This window comes from Mesocricetus auratus, unplaced genomic scaffold (genome assembly GCF_017639785.1).
Source record: "Mesocricetus auratus isolate SY011 unplaced genomic scaffold, BCM_Maur_2.0 Super-Scaffold_100007, whole genome shotgun sequence".
NCBI classification, from domain to species: domain Eukaryota; kingdom Metazoa; phylum Chordata; class Mammalia; order Rodentia; family Cricetidae; genus Mesocricetus; species Mesocricetus auratus.
This window is the reverse complement of record NW_024429191.1, coordinates 24,817,309-24,840,376: the sequence shown is the minus strand read 5'-3', so window position 1 is coordinate 24,840,376 and position 23,068 is coordinate 24,817,309. Positions and strand designations below refer to the sequence as shown.

Sequence of the window (23,068 nt, the reverse complement as noted above, 5' to 3'; positions counted from 1 at the left end):
TGATGGAGCAGTCAGGAAAGGGCTTGCCTCACCAGCATGAGGACCTCAGTTCAATCCCCAGTTTTTCTGTAAAGGTATAGTTGTGGATGCTTGAAATCCCAGAGCTTGGAAAGCAGAGAACAGATCCTTGGGCTCTCTGGCCAGCCAGTCTAGCAAATTGTGGAGTTTAGAGTTCAGTACGGGACCATCTCAAAAACCAGGGAAAGTGAAGCAGAAACAACATCAACTTTGGGCCTTCACATGCAGCGTGTGTATGTGTAAACACACACATATATCAATACACATATGAAGATTTTTCTCCTGAATAAATAAATAAATAATTATTCACCTGAACCTATGGATACTGTACAGAGTACTCTGGAAAATGACTGTATCATCTTAAAAAATTCAAATTCTAAACTCTGTATCTAAAATCTGTATCCATTTACTTAAAGCCATTGAGTGATTTTAATGTGTGTGTGTGTGTGTGTGTGTGTGTGTGTGTGTGTGTGTGTGTACGTTAGTGTAGGTGCCTGTAGAAGACAGAAGAAGGCATCAGATCCTATGGAGTGGGAGTTATAAGTGATTGTGAGCTACCTGATATGAGTGTTGAGAATCAAACTTTGGCCCTCTACAGGAGCAGCAAACATTCTTAACCACTGAAAAATCTCACCAGCTTCCAAAATCGCAAGAACTTTAAAAATAGTCTACTGTTGCTACTACCAGGGTTCAAGGCACCCAAAACATCCCAGTGTAGAGAAAACACTGGAGAGATTTGTAATTCTATTCTGACTTTCTGATTAGATGACAGCCCTCCTACTTCCCAAATGTCATAATATGTGTAGTAATGTAAGTGGGGCTAGAGATATACCAGAAAGCATGCTTCTGCCACAATCAGGGTGTAGGAGCCTTCTGAACCATGTGAAATTAAAATCTGTTGTAAGCTAACATGGCTAGACCCGCGTAAGACATCCTAACTTACATGATTGACTTTTACAGTGAAAAGAAAAAGGCTGTTTTCAGGCAGCCGTTATTGCCTCAATGGAAAAAAAATCAATGAAAGTGAAATGAACAAGAGATTTTTGTCTGAGCTGCAGTTAATACCACTGAAGAGCTATGGATATTAAAAGGTCAACAAATAAATTAGCCAGAGTGTTATGAAATGAATGATTTGGCTTATAATTTTATTGAGTGAAAATTGTTCCCTGCCTATTAGAGCAGGTAATTTTTATCTGGTGCCTCAATGACTGTTCCATAAGCAATAATACAGTTGTAAGAGCTGCTGGTTCGATCGTGTGACCTCTGAGAAGCTAGCCAGGACAGCCGACTTCCCGATGATGGATAACGTAGCTTGGTCTCCAGGAGGTGCCAAGCCTCCCTTCCTGCAAGGGATCTCATAAAAGAAACATTACAAGTTGATTCATTTTACCAAAATGTTCGACTCTTCGGGTGCCAGCAGTTACGTGTAAATTGTGAAAACAGGCATTGCTGGGAAGAGTTACAACAATGGTTTTCCCTCCTCTTTTTTGGTCGCTGGGCTTTCTCTTCTAAATGGTGTCATGGTAATTGGTGAATGGGAGCCTGGGGTGCTTCCTGCCACACATACAGTGAAGAATGGCATCTGTGCCCTCGTGGACGTGACCTGCTCTGAGGTACAAAGCTGAACCCGGCAACCCCTGGCTGCCTCTTCTCATTGCAATTCATTGTGCTGGTTTAAGACCAGCGCTCTGGGTTAGGTCCTGCCGAGTGGCCTTGGAAATCGACTTTCTGATCAGGATAAAAGGCTCTCCTGAAAGAGAAAACTCCGGACAGAGATGCCTTTTTCAGGGGTAGGTTGTAAAGTGAGCACGCGAAACAAAGCTGCCTAGAGTCAAAATTACCCTTGAAAATCTTTTAAGTCACCTTTAAGTCACCAAGGCTGAGGCTTTTAGAGAAACACACACAAAAAAGCCAAATATTATTTCTGTCTCTCTTTGTCTTTGGGACCCGGCTTCCCTTCCCTTAGGGCAAGATGAAATTATCTATCTTAAGAATAAAAGGCTTTGGAATGATCAAATGAGAGGCTTATCATGTGTTCACATGAAGTATATGTATGTAATTTGTACATATGTATATGTGTATGTGCAAAATGCACATGTGTTTACATTTATATTAAACTTAAAGGGTGGGTATAAAACAGTTGACTTTGGCTTTGTAAAGTTACTGAACAATGTTGGCTATTATATGTATGTCTGGGTGAACCATATCTGTGAATTCTATTTCCCAAGGTTTAAGGAATGGCTTGAGTACATCTACAATCAAAATACAGTGTCTTGGGCTGGAAACGTGGCTCAGTTTGTAGAGTTTTTGTCTAGCATGCATAAAGCCTTGGGTTTGAGCCCCAATACTGCACAACACTGGGTGTGGTGGTATATATCTGCAGTCCCAGAATTCAGAGGGAAAAGCAGGAGGATCAGAGGTTAAAGATAATTCTTGGCTATATAGCAAATTGGGAGCCAGCCTGGGATAACTGAAACCCTATCTCTTAATTAATTAATTAATTAATTAATTAAACAGGAAAAAATCCAAGGCCTTGAAAGGTGGAGAGATGGTTCCAAGGTCAAGCATGGGTGCTGCTCTTGCAAAAGACTGGATTTCAAATTCCATGTTTGGTGGCTTACAATTGCCCCCAGTAACTCTAGCATCATGGGATCCTACACCTCTAGCTTTCTTGGGCATCTGCGCTTACTTGGACAGGGACGTGACATACACATGCACACAAGCATTTTTTATAAAACCCCAGTGACTCTTGATTGCTGGAGACTCAGTATTTGTTATTCCGATGCTTAACTGCAATGTTACTCAGGGCTGAAGATAGTGAGCTGGAATCCTGACCTTGACCGTGCACCTATGGATTTCAGTCTTGAAGAGGATGCCCTCATGGCTGGAAGATGGAAATGGCTTTGCCCCTTCCTCATCCCATTCTTATAAGGGGTGGGTATATGAAGTAGGTTAAACTAAATCTGTCTTCAGGAGCTCAGTGCTCAAAGAACACTTGGGAGTTCCAGAGTTCAACTGGTGGGTAACTTCCTATGAGCCCTCACCACACAGACTGAACAGCCAAAGAGAAGGAATTCTCTCCCTGCATTGCCTGTGTGAGCCTCTAATTCTTGCTACCACTTTTTCCTAGCTCAGCCATTTGTGAGCTGACTTTAGTCAATGCCACCGCATCTCTCCTCCACCCAACTGAACTTGGATTTTGAGACTGGCATGCAAATCCTCCTCTCTTTAGAATTCCGTTGTCTTCATTCTCAGAGGCAGTGCCTTGGGACTCAGGCACTAGATCTGAAGTTCAATGGGCTTGGCTCAAATCCACACTCTGCTACTTAGTGTGAATGCATGCCTTTGTTTCCTTATCTGTAGAGGAGGGGCGATGTCAGCACCTTCTTCAGCAGGTCATATGCAGTGAGTGCTTACCAAGCAACAGTCAACAATAGTGACAATCCTCACTTCTTTTACTGAGCCTATTGGCAAACTGTATACCTTCTTGTGCTGGGTGGCAGTATGACTGAGATGGAATCCTGTCTGTAAAACACTGAAAGCAACTATGAATGGACCAATGTTGAGATAGTATGGGAAGGTGGGGAAGCCACTGTTCCTTCCTACACTGCAGCATGAAGCCTCTGCTTCTACTGGGTAAGGACCAGCACCTTACTTTCCTCTCTAACTCTGTCTGCTCATCCCTAAGAGGGACATACACCAGAAATAAACAAATTTGTAGTGAAAAATAAGTCAGCAAAAGAAAAATATCATCTAAATGTATGAAAATTATTATTTGATGAGGCTCATGTGGCTTTTTGGTGAAACTACAAGTATGTTTTTTATTGCATGTATTTGTGTATGTGTATTCACATATGTATGGTATACATGTCCCTGGGTGTGTGTAAGCATTCCTGTGGAGGCCAAAGGGTAATGTCTGGCGTCTTTCTGATTTCTCCCCACTTTATGTACTGAAAGGTCACTTACTGAACTTGGACTTGCCGATTGCCTGCTCTAGCTATCCCACTGCTCCTAGGGATCCCTTGTCTCTGCCCGCTGAGATTACAAGCAGACTGTTTGCCTGCCTTATTTAAGTAAACACAGTACTCAGGCTCGTACAGCAAGTACTTTGTCTCCTGAGTCATCTCTGTAGTCCACTGCAACCTCTCTCTCTAGATAAAGTAAGTGCAGGCATGTGTGTGTGTGTGTGTGTGTGTGTGTGTGTGCGTGTGTGTGCAAATGCACACATCTCTCTACGACTTCAGCAGTGCCCAGATCTAGGCTCAACTCCCAAGACAAAAGAAGTTTAAATATTAAGGAGAGACAAGTTCCTGAGCTAAGCACATTATCAAATGGGGAGATGGAATTTGCCTCTAAGTTTTCTGGCAGATGAAGAGGAGGGAGGGGAAAATGGATGCCATTCCTCAGCTTGTGCTTTTGACAAGAGAAATGCAGAGACAAGATGTTTCCTGGAACCAAACTCAAGGGTGCTTTTTCCCCCTCTAAGAATTGGATAGACCATAAGACTGGCATTTGTTTCTGTGCTTTTGTTTGAGCAAGATCACTCATGTTTGCAGATGTAATGTTAATAAAGTTTCCTTAAATCAGGAAAGTAAACAGGGGATGGGAGAAGGAGAGGTGACAGAGACAGTAGAAGAGACAGTAGAACACAACGACACTGGGTTTTTCTTTTACTGAACTCCTTAGTCATCTTCTTTCCTGATAGGAGACAATGTGGTTATGCAAAGATTTCTTATTTGTATTTTCCCTGATACAACTGTGGATTTGGAATTACTGATAGTCTGTGCATAAAGACTAAAACAATAAAAGCACAATTAGAATACATTGTACACAGCCAACTCAAGCTTTATTTTGCCCCAGCTCTGTATGTATGATAAATCACTAAACATGAACGCTCTTTAGGGAGGGTGATTTTGGGTCTCATCTCCTCACTGAGCAAAAATGGTGCTTGTGACTGGAATTTGAATTTCAATTTTGCAAGTGTACAGTTGAACTGAATAATCTTTGGCACAATGCAGTGCACAACTGAGCCACTAAATGGCTGATTTACTAAATTATTATTAGATGAGCCCTTGCTGTTCCAAATGAAAGTGCAGTCACTGACTTCCTCCATGGTGAGTTCAAATTGTTCTGTGTTTAAATATTCAGCATGAGGCTAATGTGAACTGATGAAATGAGACGATAAACATTCACTTTCGATACAAAGAGAGCGGTGGAGAGGCAGCACATCACGGGGCCCTTGGAGGTGAAAATGATTTACACTTTAGGATGTAGCTGACGACTTCCATTACTTTAAGGTACTCTTAATTAGCCCAGCATTTGAAACGACTGACTCCTGTGTTCAAGTAGGGCGGCTTCATGGACTCGGAGATTTTCAAATGGCAATGAAGGAGATGCTTCCATGAGGATCTGCTGCTGCCTCAGTGAGTCTAACCCTAGAGTGGTACCCATGGTTGGCTGGCTCGACATCACCAGCACAGCCATGTATCTGAGCCACTATAGTGAATGACATTCAGTGTGTGTTTTAGATTTATCCAAAGAGGCTGTGACCCATGTGCCCTGCAATTCACCACCTCTACCCCCATCCCCATGACAAGCCACATTTTAGCCCAGGACCTCATGGACACACAGCTACAGTCTCAGCAGCTTCCTTACTGACACCTGATGGAATCACTTACGACCTTCATGTCTTTGAACAAATTGAAGCCCTCCTGTCTCGTGCCCCTTTAGAGGCCAGTGATAGGCAAGCACTTAAAATATTGTGATCACTTACAGTAGATTAGAATTTTTTATTGGCGCCATGTTGCCATAACAACACGAAGACAGCAGATGACTTAAGCTAGGCTTGCAAAGCACAAGGCTGCTCATCTGGCAGTTAAAATGAATACAGTTCATTTCACAAGTTTCCCATATGGACTCTTAGTGTATGGTAATGAGGAGACCATATGGTGAGAGAAAATGCTCTGAGAACAATTGGGATCCAATGGCTGAGTGAGAAGTTGGGAGAGACAGCCGAGTGAGAGATGCTGGTGTGCTCTTGGGGGTTCGAGGTTTGGCTGGGGCTTGAGGGGGGATGACTGTTTCCCATAGGGGTTTTGAGTTTCTTAATCCATTCCTTAATATGTCAGCTGTGTGAAATGACAAACATCTTGCAAATTTTGCAATATCATCCATCACAGGCTGTCAGCAGTGTTTGCAGATCTGACTTGCAAGATCCTTTAAATGTGTTGTTCTTAAAAGGCAATAGTACCAAGTTTTTCGACAAAGTGCAGGAGAATTTAAGCACTTCTGACAAGCTGAGACATTAGCAGTAATGATTTTAAAAACACTCGCATCTTTTGCCTGCATGTTTAGCTGTAAATAATGCTAGAATGTATAAAAGCTTTAAAGTAAAAATGTAATAAATACTTTTTATTATGTTTCATAAGGGATGAAAAATGCTCACAACCATGTCTATGACTGTCTATCCATGCAAACGTATGGAGATGGATGGCTCCTTCTCCCCTCACTACCAACCAGATTGAGAACCTGGGCAGACAGCTAGCAAAAGACTGTACAGCCAATCCTGCACTATCCGTGCTTCATAAAAGATGACTATAAATGCATTAGTTAGACACGGTGAGCTGAATTAGAAGGTCAGGCAGGGCTGGGAGGGCTGAAAAATCACACAACCAATGAGTGTAATTACTCTTTCTTAAGTCTATTAAGTGGTGTTGTTCTATCGAGGCTCTGGGGTATAGGACACGAAGAACAAGATAAAGTAATGTGTATTTATGACTCCCACTGGATCAATTTACCAGATATTTTCAGCTCCATAAAGCAAAATACACAAATGTGGCCTTTGTTGCTTTTCCCAAACTGCTTGATTTTCTCTAAAAGGGAGACTGGATCTCATAATCAAACTGTGTTGGCTTGGTAGAGATTTCCAAATCAGTCCCTCTTGATAGAGGAAGGAGGAAAAGCTACTAAGTAACTGGAGGGCATGGGCAGAAAATATTGCTGAGTAAGAGGAGGGAGAAAGAAATTGCCATCAGACAGAAGTATTTGACTGACCAGATCTAAAGAACACTGGGAATTTAACGTAGTAGCTACAGGGAGGGTTTTGAACTCGTAGACCTGAGTTCAAGTTTGAGCTTTCTCACTTCCTGGTTCTGATGTCATAACAAGTCAGCAGACAGACCGCCTTGTGAATTCCTCTTCTGTGGAATGTGAGATGCATGTCCTACAGAGGTCAGTGTCCCCACTTATTGGTGTCTCCCCAGATGCCTGAAACTTTTCTTTGTATGCTTCACCTCCTTGGTTCCTAGGAGCACGGTGCAACAGGAGTAGGAACCTGAGTCTGCAGACATGAAGGCCTTGCGTGCACCAAGTCCTTGGTCTGCTTTCCAGACTCTGTGTGTGTCTGGCTTGCGGACTGGCTCACTTGGCCACTCTGCTCTACAGCAGACTCCATGAAGCAGCACTAGACATGCAATAGGCGTGAAACAAACACAATCCTGGCTTCCCAAAACTCTCAGCCAGTGTGTGGAATGCCAGCTAGGCTCAAGGCCTGCTTGCACTGCCTGTGGGCTGAAGCTCACAGGCTGCTTAAGAAGACAAGTAGCAAACTACAAAGGTATGGAGGAGACACTGCCATTGGCCTCCAAAGCTGAGAGAGCTCCTTGTTCAGTTTCTGCATGGCATCACCAAAGTAACTATCATCTAAATTTCTGATTGGCCACCATCCTCATCCCTCTCACTTCTTTACAAGAAGCCAATCTGGATCCCAAAGCCACATTTCTCCTGAAGGACCCAGAGAACAAAGCTTGTTCCTCAGTGAGACAGGATGGAAATCTATGCTTTAAAGACCCCAGCCTGCTCATCTCTTTGTGCATATGAAACTCCTCGACATGGAGGGTTAGCGTAATTAGAGTGGCTCTCAGAGACAAAATAATTTACCAAGAGTCTGCTTGCTCCTCTTTCCCTGTTTGGAAAAATGGGGAGGATAAAGATAAAAATGTCTATTTTTCCAACTCCTTTCTCAAGAAGGGATCCAGTAAAACAAAGCAAGTCCAAGTTCTTTGAAAAAGTGCAAGGCTATATACAAAGGCATATTATTATGGAAAGCGTGGTCTTTGGAGCAAGTTTCATTTGACAGAATATGTGGGTGGTTGTATGAATCTAGCTTTGTCTATTCACAAACACATGGGTTTAATAAAGTGGAGTTTGTTTTTTAAGGTGTGTGGTCCACAGTTCACTGAAACACCGTGTTTGACAAACACTGACCATGAGCCCGAGAAAGGCGGAGTCCCTTTCTCTGGCCCTAACAATGGATAGCAGGGGTATAAATCTCAAGTCCACAGGAATACCTTATGCTGGCTCCATCCGCCATTTCCTGACCCTGCCCTTGAACTTTTGCTCCACCTTAACTTGCAGAGCCAAGAGGACAGCCACTCTGCTCTGAGTCACAAGGGGAGCTTCCTGGGGTGGGCTCCTCTGGCCACAGCTTTACACAGTTGGAGTGGTTGGAAGCAAGCTGCAGGGTTTCCTTAACACACACATGTCCATTGTGTCCTTGATTGCTCCTCCCAAGTTCAGGAAGAAAGGGTTGAGTGGTTTACCCAGAAACCCCCAGGGGCAAAGTGACATATGCCTGAGATAATTTTCCAACATTTTAAAACTTAACCTGCAACTGTAAAAATGTTTTTAAGTGTAGGTAAACAAAACTCACGCTTATATTCTGATTTCTCTATCCTTATGAAAAGAAAAAAGGAAAACAAAAACACAGCCTGGCCTCTTTAGACCTCAACCATTTGGCTATTTTCATCCTTATATGCTTCTATTATGCCTCTTTTGTGGCTGAAGAAAGTAAGGTACACGGGAAAACAGCATGCATCCAACTGTTCATGGGAGGGAGCTTTTCTGTTCTCACTTTTATTCACCTGACACATAACCAGGATTACCTTCTGTCAGGTGCTAAGTGGTCAGAATAACATAACAACCTGGCAAAGCAAAAAGTATCACTATTCCCACTTGACACACAAGGAAACTGAGCCAAGCAAAGGGATGGAAGACTTTTGACAGAGGACTTGGTTCTACTTGGCCCAATCTGAACTTCCAGGCTGTGCTCTTAACCCTGAAGACCCCAGGGATGAAATGCTGACCTAAAATCTAGATGAAAGTAAAGTTACTGCCTAAATTAAAATGACAGAAAAAGTTGTCATTGTACATGTGTCTCGTTCTACCACAATAAGGCTACGGCACAGCTCTCAATGTGGGTACACATCATGTCTACAATTGTTTGTAACTTATCAGGAAATACACAGTCACTATATTCCTGCTGGACAGAGGGACCTAAAATTCAGCATTTCCCCAGAACACCTATGCCCTGGAAGACACAGCTGCCCATTGTTACAATAGACTGCTTCACAGTTCACCAAGAATAAAACAGGATGGAGGAAAAAGGCAGGGCTCCTTCTAAAGACAGAGATGTAAACACAATGACACATCATATTATTCCTTCCCCAGATGAAGTGCTTTTCAGAGCTGTCTATCAGTATGAACAGCACTTCAGTAGAAGTAGGGCTGTTCTGAGAAACTGGAAGCTGTGCTCTTCCCCTGAGGTCAAAGTAGAAGACAGACATGCCTGTCATAAAGCATCCTCTCTTTGGCATTAGTAGATATCATACCCAAACACTGTGTTCCTCAAAGCCATGCATACGCCTGGGAGACAACAGTATGATAGATGGGACCTTCTCTGACAGTACAAGTACTGCCAAAAAGTACAGTCCCATACAGGGAGAATGTGACCATGTATCTGTTCCATGAAGAGGTCCTTGGCTAAGAAAGGTGGTTCCTTTTTGGTTTGTTTGTTTGTTTGTTTTTTGTTCTTTAATCCTTTCATGAGGAGATACAGATCTAGACCCCACACATCTGTAGACTGTCTAGTGAGTGATTAACCCAAACTCTAGAGACAGGCTGGGCAGATGCAAGTCTCAGCACTCAGCAAGTCAGTGCAACCTTGAGCAAATGGTCTGACCTCTCTTTGCTTCATTCTTTTCTTTTCTAAAATACAAGTAAAACAGTGCCAACAAAAAGGGTCACTAAAATTGCCAAGTGACATGATATATATTAAAATAATCATGACATTGCTCAGCCCAAAGTGCTTGCTACTTTTATCATGACACACAATGTACGCACATGAGTTGGTTATCTATTAACTACGTTTTTGGTCTTAACCAATGAGGGTATTTTTCCATTTTCAAGTTCAATTTTCTAGAAACCATGTCCCAAAGAGGGGGAATTCTGACCTTCGGCAAGCGTTCCGGGTCACCAGGATGCCGGGGAATGACCTTCTGTAACCTCTGGAAACCATAGTCGATGGTGGGTTCATTGAGCGCTGTAAGGAAAACGTCACAGGGTTTAAACATTTTAGGGAATACTGCATTGTTTATAGCACAGAAATAAGTCTTGTCATTTAATTGATACTCTTTAGTCCTTCCTGTAGATTATCTCCATGGTGGGCATTTCCACCATCTATTGTGTTTACTGTGGAGAGGACTAACTCTTGAGGAAACACCAGTAGCTAGTAGGTCTCAGAACATAGCTCCTCGGGCCGAATCTTACATCCTCGACATGATCCTAACTAAAAAGTAAAATGGAATTTGCTACAAGGTTTTAGGATTCACCTAATTGCAGAAAGCTGGGTAAAAAGTCAAGAGCTTGTCTGAAGATTCCTATGCATTCTAAATAGCAGAGGACCATACAGGTATCTGTTAAGTTTCCTATGGACACCCAGTGGATCCAATAGCTCAGCACTTTCTGTGCAGTGAAGATGGTGGTGGGCATGTCTGTTAAACCCTTGAAAGAATCTGCAAAAAGACAAATATTAAGCATGCCCTTGATCCAAAACTTTCCCGTCTTGAATGACAGACTCACTCACTGCATTGATATTATTTGAGAAAAAAAAAAGGAAAAGAAAACCCATCCTCTGTGGAATACTAGCTTAGCCCAGCTGGGTCTCTAAGAATGATTTACTGGAAGACTCAGAGAGCCAACTGTAATAATAACATTTGGATACAATGGACCTCACTGTGTCCTGTTGGGCACACTCTCTTAAACTAGACCAAATAGAAATTAGAGTCTATGCTATCATTTTCAGAATTCCTTCCTAGGATACAAACCATCTTGAGCATATCTAGTCTGAGAAAGATGGTAAGAGCCTCCTCTACACATATTCCCAGAATCCTGAGCAATAAGTAGGCAGTGGGATTTTGTTATTTTTTTTGTACAATTCCTTTTCTTTTCTTTCTCAGCTTAACTAAAGTATTTCATTGCATATTTTCTCCCTTACTGAATAAAAAGACAGTCTCTCTAGCCCTAACATTTTATCTATACATTAAAAAAACAAGTTGCCACATGCTTTACTTAAAATGCATTTCCATTAACCTAAATTTTAGAAGCAAGATTCGTACTAACTTTTAAAAACTGTATTAAATTCAAATAGGTCCCAAGGCTAATGGAAGCAATTTGTATACCAACCCAAACTGACTGGCCCACTTTTCAAAATACAGGTATGATAATCTCTTGGTTTTAAAAGGACATTTAAATTGAAAGACTGTGAATTTAGAACATAATTATACCAATAGAACCCTTTAACTTGTCAACTTGTAAATCTAAAAGGCTATCAATCATTGCTAAAGAGGAAATAAACCTTAAAATTCCTTGATTGACAGTGCTTACTTTTTATGTAAGGAAAAAAATGTGGGGGGAGCTGAATAAAGTGGCCAGAAATCCATTTACAAAAGTACATTGTTTTATATAGGTTAGTAAAAAGCCAGTAACTATTTCTCTCTAAGACACATAAATCAGGGGAAGTACTTTTACTTCACTTGGATGTTTTAAGTCAGAATGAACTTCAAGTAACTTTATTTAAAATATTTTTTCCCTTTCCAAACTACAGTGCCTATTAAGGTCATTAATAGAGCTGCATTTTCATTTTGGGTAATCTGATCATTTTTGCAAATATGAGATTTAGGCAGCTCTCCTCTCTCCCACCCTTCCAAACAGGAAACTTTCAATATGTCTCCAGTGGAAATTACTGAAAATCACACCCAGGTATAGTGAATCTCTGTTCTAGCTTATGAGTTAAGGCACAATATTTATTGTTCCTTTTATTTTATAAATTATTTCTAACCCCTTGAGAAGAATTCTTCTGATTGACTTGTCAAGAAAATGTCATGGAGCTCTTTATGTACAGAAGCTGTTACCCATAGAATATGTGGTGTTTAATCAAGAAATGCATCAGAGAGATAGGAGTGAACACTGGGGGTTAAGTTATATACCATACCTAGCCCCACCATAGGGCTAATTTTCAGCAAAATGTTTAACCATAAACAGTAGCATTAGACAAGTAAGTGTATCACTACAGTCTCCCAAAAACTTAATTTAGCATCCTATAATTTTTACCTTTCAAGTCTAAGCCACCAGTAACATAAGAGGTATGGATTCACTTATTTCCTCATTTGCATAATGAATTCCCAGTGTGTCTAGAATCCCATGCTGCTCCTTGAAAAGTTTTTATTCTGGAGTTGGGAGGATGTGATTTTTCTGGCTGTAAGGCCAACTCACTGTAGAATGACTGACACTTAATAGCAGCAATTAAAACTCATGGTTCCTAAGATGATGCTTTTCTTTGTTCTTATTCTTTGTGACCAGCACATTTCTGTTTTCACCCCCCTCCCACACCCTGTACAATAAGCACATATTACTTTTATAATCAGAGAAAAAGGTTAAAAGCATGAGATTGTTGCTGAGATGGAATCTGACCTGCTTGTATAAAGTAATGACATAAGAAACTATGCCTTAAAAGGGGTCTGTATACCCTTTTAATAACCTATGCAAGGTTATTAAAACCATAAGAAAAATAAGTAGTATACTTTTGCCCAGTTGTATAAATATGTGACTAAACACAAACTCTCAGAAAATCAACAGAGAGGGTAATGGGGGAGAATCATAAAGAAGGTATATTTATTTCATCAGCAGGGGTAGTGGTACCTTAGGGACATGCATCTACCCTGCAAGAATGTAATATAAAGTTAATTCTTCAACAAAGTGACCTCATTGTACTCAAGTGCAGGGCTCAGGGGCAGCAGCAGAAATAGGACTAATCAATTTTTTCTCCTCAAACTTTGGACTATTCCGAGAATCTGGCAGAGAAAGAAAATACAAAGCAGCTTAATTGAGCGTAATTAACCACATAAAGAGGCACGAGCATCTTAAGTTGAAAGAAGGAAAACAGATGAGGCTGTGAACTGCAGAAGGCATGGGATGACAAAAGTTGTTCTTTGGGCTCTGCTTCCAAGCATCTTGTCCTCACTCTGAAAAGGATTTCAGGTACTCTCACCCCAAAGTCAGGTAAAGATAACAGGATATAGTAGGCTTGCAGGCTTAGGGAAAAAGTCCTTTGTCCCAAAAAGAAACGGCTCAATGCTTAAGCCCTCTGAATAAAATAGGACCAGTATATTCATTTTTTTTTGAGACAGGGTTTCTCTCTGTGTAGCCTTGGCTACCCTGGAATTAGCTCAGTAGACCAAAAATTCACCTGCCTCTGCCTCCCAGAATGCTAGAACTAAAAGTATATACTACCACTACCTGGCTTAGTGTATGCACTTTAGAAAATGCTAAAAGATGGAGGTTTCAGTCTTCATTTATTTGTAGTGATGACCACGCCCATCCATAGGAATTAGTTGTTTTGTGTCACAACATCTTAAGCTTTAAAAAATAAACTTTGTGCAAAAGTGTTTAACCCAAAAGGACAGATGAAAATACTTTGATTGTAGAGTCAAAGCCAAGCTTGGTCTTTCCTCATAAGGCTTCCCCTCTTATTTCAAAGTCCACTGCCATGTCTGTGTAATAGTAACCACATTGACAACTTCTCATGAAGGGTGACATAGAGGGGACCAGGCTACTGGAGAACCATTATTAAATTGATATGTCTTCCACTGACCCCTCCAAACTTATTTTCTAGTAGTTATGCACTTCTTCTTGGCTATAAGCATCATCATGGAGCTATGTGCAATGTGTTAAGGAAAGTCTGAAATTTTCTTGCAAACACATAAAAGACAAGATCAAATGTGATGCCTGAGATGCCAGGGGAACCTCGCATCCATAGCTATGAAGTAGCACTGGAAGGAGAACACACTCTACAGTTAAGGTTCCTATGTCATCTGAAGCAAAGTTATTTCTTTTGAAAGAGAAAAAAAACAGCTAATTAAACAGTTAAAAATATCAAGCCATTTCATCTGCCTGCATTGGGACTGCTTACAAATGGCTTTAGATTCCTTCCTGGTCTCATCAGCTGAAACTCCACTAAAGGGAACTGGTAACTTTCCATTCCCAACTTCTTTATGAGGCCTTTCTCCTAGTGGGCATCACCGCAGGTGCTGCCCCAAACAGCAAAGAGCCCATTACACAAAGCTATTGCTGCATTGTCCAGAGGCTTCTGCAACAGCGTAAAATGCTATTGGCAAAGAAAATGTAGGTATCACCACTAGATTTTATACAGTAATTCTAATCAGAAAATTAGCAAATCCTGATTAAAACATCTCCTAGTAATGAGATGTATTTATGATCTTCTTCTTTAAAGGAAATCCACTTTACAAATAAATCAAGTGCAGAATTCTCTTCCAGAGTATTCACAGTTAAAGTCTTAAAGGGTGCAATCACAGTTGTGAGAACTGATTTTTTTCTCTTCACTTTGCTGGGTTCCTTCTTAAAGAAACCACTCCTTCTCTAACATCTTTAGCTTCTGAGGCATTAGTCCCTGGAAACAATGGAGATGGGCTGGAGAACTGTGTCCCCAAACACAGAGAAGGTGCTAGGTGCCAATCAGACCCAAGCTCACAGAGTGAGTGGCTTTTATAGTTCAGCAACTCACGAAGTTGCTTTAACATATTTCTGGGGTTTTAATTTCCTTCTTTTAATGGTTGTGGGACATGATGTCATTTTGACTGGAAATAAAAAGAAATGCAGATATTAGAAAGGTAATATTTATATTCTATTGCCATTTAATGTCCAAACAAATATGTAGAATTCATGCCAAGTAATAAATAAAAGCTCATAGCAGAGGCAATGATAAAACTAGCACCTGGGTTTCACAGCTTCCCTAGTGACTACTCTATATTTGAACTAAAGGAGTAACAGCCGAGCACTTCCCTTCCAGGCAGATCCATTCTAGGCAAGAGAGTTATTACCTATATGTTAGGTAGAGCCTTTTTGTTCTGTAATAGCCCCATTTTTCCCTCAGTCATGAAATTAACAACCAGAGGTAAACAATAAAACAGCAAGTTATCTTCGCAAAGCTATCTTTAAGAGTCAGTCTAAAATATACTAATGGGAAAAAAATCAACTGGAAACCCAAAACAAGAGGTACAGAGTAAATGAAGAAACTGGTGACACTTGCAGCCATTTGAGTGTTTCATTACCTGCCTAGGTGATGGGGGAACAAGCACCATGCTAGGTCAGCTCATCTGTGGACCACATACAGCCCCTGAGATGACCAAAAGCAAACCTCCTGAAAGTCAGACCCTCTTTTCAGTAAGAAAGACTTTCACAGCCTGGGGACACTGCTCTGGCATCTAGGAAGGCTCAGAGGAGCTTCCAAAGCCAGATCACTGGATCATGGAAGACTGTGATTTGAACCAGAGAGCTGTCAAGATGGAATCAATATAGGAAGAATTAATCAATGTGGGTGGCAGGGGGCAAAGGAAATCCTCCAAACTACCTTTGAACATACTCTGATTTATTTGTAGTGTGTAACAACTTGGGGAGGTGTAAAAATCTAGCAAAAGAAGAATTGAGTAATCAGAGGTGTGGGGTAACTGGTGTGGGCCAGCCATTTTTATATGAAGCAGGACCAACAGGGCAGGGAACCAAGAGGGCAGGTGATACACACCCAGAAGAGACAGAGTCAGAAACCCAAGAACCTGAGGGAGCTGGAGGTGACTAACCCCTGAGTTTACTGAAATGCAAAGAGCTGTAATTCTTCAGTCAGCAAAACACATCAGGAGGAAGAAAGGAGGGAGGGTGACTCGCTGTTGTTTTTCCAGATGAAATAGGGTTACTGCACTTCTAAATCTAGGAGTGATACATTCCTATTCCAGAAAACTTCTTAAACCACAACAGGAGGGAGACTCATGACAACCCACCCACAGAAAAGCACTGTTCCTATCTTAGGGTTATAGATGTTGTCGGATGCCTTCTCTATGCTATTTTGTGTATATCCAGATTAAATGCCATGATATGTGTACAAATGCCCTATTTACGGGGGTGTAGAGGACTCCCCCCACCTAGACTGTTCATTGACTTAAGAAGAGCTATAAGAACAATACTTGGAATAAATTCCTAGGTGAAAGGATATGGGCCTCTCATATCCTTGGGTGCACATATTTCCTGAAGAACCTGCAATATATTTATACCAATTTATACTTCCGAAGGTAATTTCTAAAGGCATTTGCAAAAGAAGACTAATTTTTTTTAAAGATTTCCCATCCTAAATTCAATTTTTCTCTAAGTTACAAGGTCCCCTGAAGACTTTTCAGAGATGTTAATGATTACAAATGCCCTGTTCAGAGGTGCCCTTTCAAATACAGCCTAAAGTCATCTGAGAAGGCTCTTCTCCCAGGAGGATCAATGCGCTTTCCATCAAATATGATCTCATGGGCTACTACAATATTCCCTTGACATAAATGTTAAAAGTCAGCTCCTGTGTCAAATGAGGGAAACTGAGGCATTTAGTTTATGTTAGCCCAGGATACTTGTTAGGTTTTCTTGTGCAGACCTTTGCTTGGTATGCGGTGATGTTCAATGCTGGCTGATGAACCTATCTCCAGCATATGGAAAAGTCTTACTCTCAAATCAACCTCCTTACACTTCATCCCTACCTTTGCTACCAGGAACCTTTATACCCAGAACCCCAAATTCATCCAGATGAACAAGTCCTTTCTTAGTCAGATTTCTTTAAATTTATTCCGTCAGCATACACCTTATCTTAAAGTCACCTCTGCATTCATCAGAAAACCTTGCTCTCTGCCTTATCAAATGCCCTAGTTTCCTTTCTGTTGCTGTAATAAAACGCCCAGCTGAGAAAGCAGCATAAGGGAGGAAGGGTTTATTTAGTGCACAGTAACTGGTCACAGTCCATTACTGTTGGGAAATCAAGGTAGGACTTCAAAATGTCACATCCACACTCAGAAACAGAGGGGGGAGGGAAGGAGACAGAGACAGAGAGAGAGAGCGAGAGAGAGAGAGAGAGAGAGAGAGAGAGAGAGAGAGAGAGAGAGAGAGAGAGAGAGAGAGAGAGAGAGAGAGAGAGAGAGATGTCCTGTTTTGCTTGATTGTGGGCTTTCAGCTACCTTCTCTCACAGTTCTGGGCCCAGCCTAGGCCAGCATTCAGGGTTAGGTCTTCCACCCCACCTCAATTAAGCAATTAAGACAATCTGCATAAGTTAACCTGATCTAAATTCCTCCATGGAGACTGCCTTCGCAAGTGACTGTAAATTGTATCAAGTTGACAATTAAACTAAGCAACACACCATGTTTTCCTTATAGATACAGCTTGTGAAAGACCTTCAAAAGCTACTTAAGAAAAAGATTTACATAATTATGATACATATCTGCTATGATGCAGAGGGCTGATCTATTTTATACCACAATCACTTAGAAGTTTCTAGAAGGAAGGTCCTTGATGAGAAGCATGTCCTCACATGCAGACCAGCTTCTCTCCCTGGAGGGTCACACTCCGCTAGACCAGGAAACAGGTGAAACCTGTGAGGATGAAGGGAAACTATGCTATTCACTAATTGTGACAAAGCTAAGGTGAAAAGTCGCCCTGCCATCCTGTATGGTGGGCTGTGATATGCTTGGCCTTCTAGTGGCCTTAATTCCAATTTCCAAATTTGATTCAAGTAGAAAATTAAAATTAATTCCCTCCAGCAAACTGAAGCTAAATTGTAATATTTTTATGGATCTATATCTCTCTATATATTTTTACCTTTCAATCTTATCTTTTTATTTTGGATTAGAAAAAAATCTGGATCATTTATGATTAAGTTTCAAAGACAGATTTGCTCCTTTAAGGGAAAAGAGAAGGCTGACTCTCGGTGTGTAATGGATGGCAGTGTTTAAAGATTGAAGGCCAGCATACTCCGTCTTTCTTTCTTAAGGATAAATCCATAATTCTCTCCTGGCGGATCTTCTGATATACCAAGAGCAATATTACCTCTATAATTGTTCTTCAGATTTCTTCCCAGAGAGTTTTGACAATAACTGTTATCAAGAGTGTAAAATCACCCAGCCTGTCTGATAAACATGTTTTCTTGTGTCCCCACCCAGCGAGTGCTGTGACACTGGACTTTTATCATCCTGCGTGTGTTCGGAATGCGCTTAGGACAGCAATTGCCGGGAATAGGCAGGCGATAAACCGCATTGATTTAACACATCTTGTTTTCAATCATGCTTGGATTTTCTGAGCACGCGTTTTCCCTGTACTCAGGCTTGTAGCTTTTATCTGACGAGCTGATCCCTTTTCAAAGGAAAATGAAAAGGTCGCACAATAAGACACGGTTTACTGGAACTTGAACACGCACCAGGGAAAGTATTTTAGATAAATACTGTCAGACATAGTGGAGCTGAATTCCAACAGCACAATTGCTAAACAACAATACTTATTACTCTCCTAGAACAAGCCACCAGCAATGTGTGGCTCTCAGCGGGGGACAGCTCCAAGTCAGAGGCCAGATTTCAACTCCTCTCCAAGTAACCAAGCTCAGAGTTTGGAACTGTGTGCCACTGTGTTGATACCACAATTTTCTGCAACAACTCACAAACCGGCCCTACTGTTCATAAAGTCATTTCCTCAAAATCAGTAGAGTTAGATAGAGACATTTTAGCAGATGTTGGCAAACTGTCTGAGTGGGGACAAACGCAATCCAAGAAAAAATGAGTTAAAGGGGACTACAAATAGTGTGCATGGCCAAGCCCATGAGGAGGCAGGGAGGGGCTCATAACTGGGAGAAAGCAGATAAGTAGTTGCTTGGGAACACTTAAGTGAAATTAAAAAGACTGTGTAACATGGATGCCATAGAGAAGGCTACAATGGCTGTGCGGAAAAGCCTGGATGTTTCTACCCACCTCATCTCCAACTTAAATGTCACAGAGAGAGGAAGCACATGAAGCCAGGCTGCTGCCATGTCCACTCAGTCTGGGTGATGGCTGTCACCAAGAGTCATCACCCTGAAACAGCCACAGAGCTTCCTCTGCCTGAACATTACTTTGGACACTTACCTTTCAGCCTTGACATTCTCAAAGTGCCCGCAGGCAGTGCTATGACCCACAGCTCCTCAAAGCCCCTCTGTTCACACCATGGCATCTTAGCAATCCTTTCAAAGCTCCGCTTAGCCAAAAGAAATGATTGTCTTTATCACTAAGTCCTTACATATGACAGTTAATATTTATGGCCTAAATTTAATAGTCATTTGAAACACACCAATGGAAATCCACAAAGGTATTTAAAAATACCATAATAATATAATTTCTAATATTTTGTGTTTGGTTTGGGTTTTCTGAAGCCAAATATAAGTAGCCCAGACTAGCTTCAAACTTGACATCCTCCAGCCTCAAAGCTAAAATTGTATATATAGATCACCACACTCAGCTAGGTACAGGCATTTGGCCACAGTAACTAGTGAAAACCCAACTCTCTCAAAGTTAGAGCAACCTCTCAAGGAACATAGTGCAGCCTAGCAATAAACTCTGAGTTCCTTCTACTAGTGACTTGTGTGATACCTGACAAGCGTCTTTCACACCAAAAATATCCTACATGAAGTTATGAGAAACACGGGTCCTTGCAAAATCACACAACTTTGTAAATGCTACAGTGCAACCAGGATCCAGTGTACTCACTGATGAGTAACCTGTATTATTATTATTATTTTATTTTTATTTTTATTAGCAGGAGCAACTAACATAAATCCTAATTATTTGTAGTATAACAAACATTTTTATGATTATTCTATCTAACCTTCCCAACAATCTTGTAAAGGAGGCACCATAAATTGCTCCCATTGTACAGAAAAGGAAGCTGAGAGTGAGAAGATTCAAGTATCCTCAAGTTACAGAAATAAGAATGACAGGGCAGAGACTGAAACCCAGGAAGCCTTTTCTTAGTGTATTTGGTATAACAGCCAAGTTAGGACAAACGAGGGGTCTCCAGAACATTCTTTAATAATTCTGGCCTCTGGAATCTTTCTAATAGTTTTTCACTCTTCATTTACTCTCCCACTTTGCATCTTTTCCACTCTTTTTCGTTGCCTCCACATGTCCCATGAAACCTATGTCACCAGACCCCGTGTGAGTGGCCGTTGACAAACCACACAGTCTTCTCTTTATCCTAAGCTTTCTGGAGCAAGACACAGCTAGATTTAAGTCCAGCTATGCGTCTTCTGGGAAAGACATGTTCTTTGAGCCTTTCCTGTCTAGAGTGTGAATGCAGGATGTGCACTTTGTCCAGTGTTTGACACATAATTCTCAATGGATGCTTCTTATTGCCATGAATAAAATGCTTTCGACAGACTAGAAGTAAAGAATGGAGTGGGCGATACTGGGTTAATTGTATGTATTGACATACTCATTGGTTGCAACCTACTCCAGAGATAGGAGAAACAGAAAGACACACAAAACTCTAAAACAATGTGGCAAATGTAACAACCTGAGGGTGTCAGAGTCTAGGAAGGCCCTAGGTGGGATTTGATTATCTCTAAGGCCTTCCCCCTCCCATTACACTTCCTACCACCACTGGTTCTCAGACACTTCCCTAAAACACAGTTCCATCTGGACTAAGACACAACTGTTTCAAACCCCAGAGGCTGGAGAGATGGCTTAGATGTCAAGAGCACTTTTTGCTCTTGCAGAGGGTCTGGGTTCAGTTCTCAGCACCCAGATGATGACTCACACTTATCCTTAATTCCAGTCACTAGGGATCCACTATATTTTCTGGCTTCACAGGCGCCAAGCACAGATGTGGTGCACATTCATGTGTGTAGGTAAAACACAAATACACAGAAAATAAAAAAAAACACAAATCTTTAAATGAACATAAACTGTGGGAACCAACAATGGAAAGTAAGCAGGAGACAGCATTCTTAGATGTGATAATTTCTAGACTTAGGATGTTCTCTGATGGTTTGATTAAATGAAAGTGTTTAGGTTTGCACTGGGATAGGCCTGGTGCAAAAGAAGATGAAGAGAAATAATGGTGGCATTCTGCTGTCTTGTGAGTCTAAATGACTTTGGTGCAAGATACCCTGGAGGAGTGACTAAAACAGGAAGCCAGAAGTCAGAGCAGAGTCAATGTACTGATAATCCACTGTACACCACAACTACCACCACCACAACAACAGCATAATAATAATAACTCTCTACAGTGGAGAGGGAACATTTAACAAAGAGCCTCTTTAAGCTGTATTCGAGAGGATAGATAGGAGTTTTCCACTAAAAACAGGTGGGGAAGGTGGTCTAGCGAAAAATGCCAAGAAAAGAGAAATAAGGGGATGCATTCAAGTAAGGGCGCATTCCAATCACAGTTTGGGGAGAGTATAGGTTATTTATTAATAGCCGAGTCCTAAAGGTTAACCCTATAATAGAACTTAACCCCAAGTGTCTTGCCAGGGAGTCAACATGAGTTATTTCAAACATGATGTTATAATCTGTATTTCAAAATGATAATCATGAGAGCCAAAGGCAGAGTAGATTTTTAAAGAAAGAACTTTTGCAGTACTCTTAAATGGAAAATGAAATCCCATCAATGATGGTTTCTTGGGGAAAGAGGTAGATTGATTGTAGAAATGTTTTAGAGTAGAGTTGGCATGACTTCAGGGCATGTTAGATAAGGGTGTAGAAAGAATGGAGAACATATGAAATAAAAACAAATCTTTAAACCTATGTCAATTGTTTAACCAACAAAGGAAACGAATGGTCAGATAGAAACATCATTTGGCAAGATTTTAAAGTTCAGAAGGAAAACTCTATATAAAAGGAAAGAAGCCTTGAGTCCAGTTTCAGAAATGATGAATTTGAGATACCAGTTGAACATCCAGTTAAAATTATTAGCAGACAGTTGGAAAGGAAAGGAACACTTGAGAAGATGAAGGGAAGGATGGTGTTGATGCTTTAGGTAACATTAAGGTACAGATGACAGTGACACATTTGTTTTTTGTTTTTTTTAGAAAAAAATCCTAGAACCAAGAGTCTGGTGCACAAGGCCAGAAGGTGACAGCTGAATAGAGAGAGTCACAGACCAAACAGGACAGAGGCAATCCAAAACAGGTAAAGAAATACCAGGATAGCATGATGACCCTGAAATAAAATGAGGAACTGCATGTGAAGACACCCTCCACATCACCTCACATGGCTGGAGAAGCTGGACCATTCTAACATCGTCGGCATGTATGACCAGCACAATGTTAGAATGCCTAGGGGTTGCTTCACACTTAAGTCTCTGAGGTTTTTTTTCCTTTTTTTGTCTCACTCAACTGCTACTAATTCAAGGTTCTAAACATATCCTGTTCAACCATAGCTTAATTAATGTGAAAAACATGGGGGAAACAGGAAGGAGAGGGACTTTGTCTAAGATCAACCATCCCAGTCCTAAGGACAAGCATAAGATAACATATTATAAGATATATGCTCTGGTGTCCACCCCAAACAGCAGCGTTCTGAGTCTAAATAATGTAAATTCTCTCACTACTATTGCATGTGAGGTAAAGGCAGGGTATTTCTATGATTCTTGATTTTTTTCTCCAATGGTTGACTTCTGTCTTTTAAGAAATAGGCAGAGCCAACATGTCTATTTCATGTATCCAATAAGTTCTTCTACTCACCCTACACTGGGACTTGTGATCCATGAAGGAATGAAGCCTTCTTGCTGCAACATATTGACAAAAACAATGTATATGTAACCAGAATTTAATTTCCACATTGGATATTGCTGGTCTCAATATTGGTCCCTGGTGTC

General features: G+C 41.0%; 1 protein-coding gene across 6 annotated transcripts in view; it reads right to left on the bottom strand.

The window, feature by feature from the left end:
- Ebf1 (EBF transcription factor 1) overlaps positions 1-23,068 on the bottom strand; it is a 385,469-nt gene that overhangs the window by 24,637 nt on the left and 337,764 nt on the right. For all 6 annotated transcript variants that reach the window (XM_040748482.1, XM_040748483.1, XM_040748484.1 and 3 more), the window contains exon 11: positions 10,308-10,396. In XM_040748482.1, the coding sequence (XP_040604416.1) occupies positions 10,308-10,396 (89 nt within the window). The remainder of the gene's footprint in view (positions 1-10,307; positions 10,397-23,068) is intronic.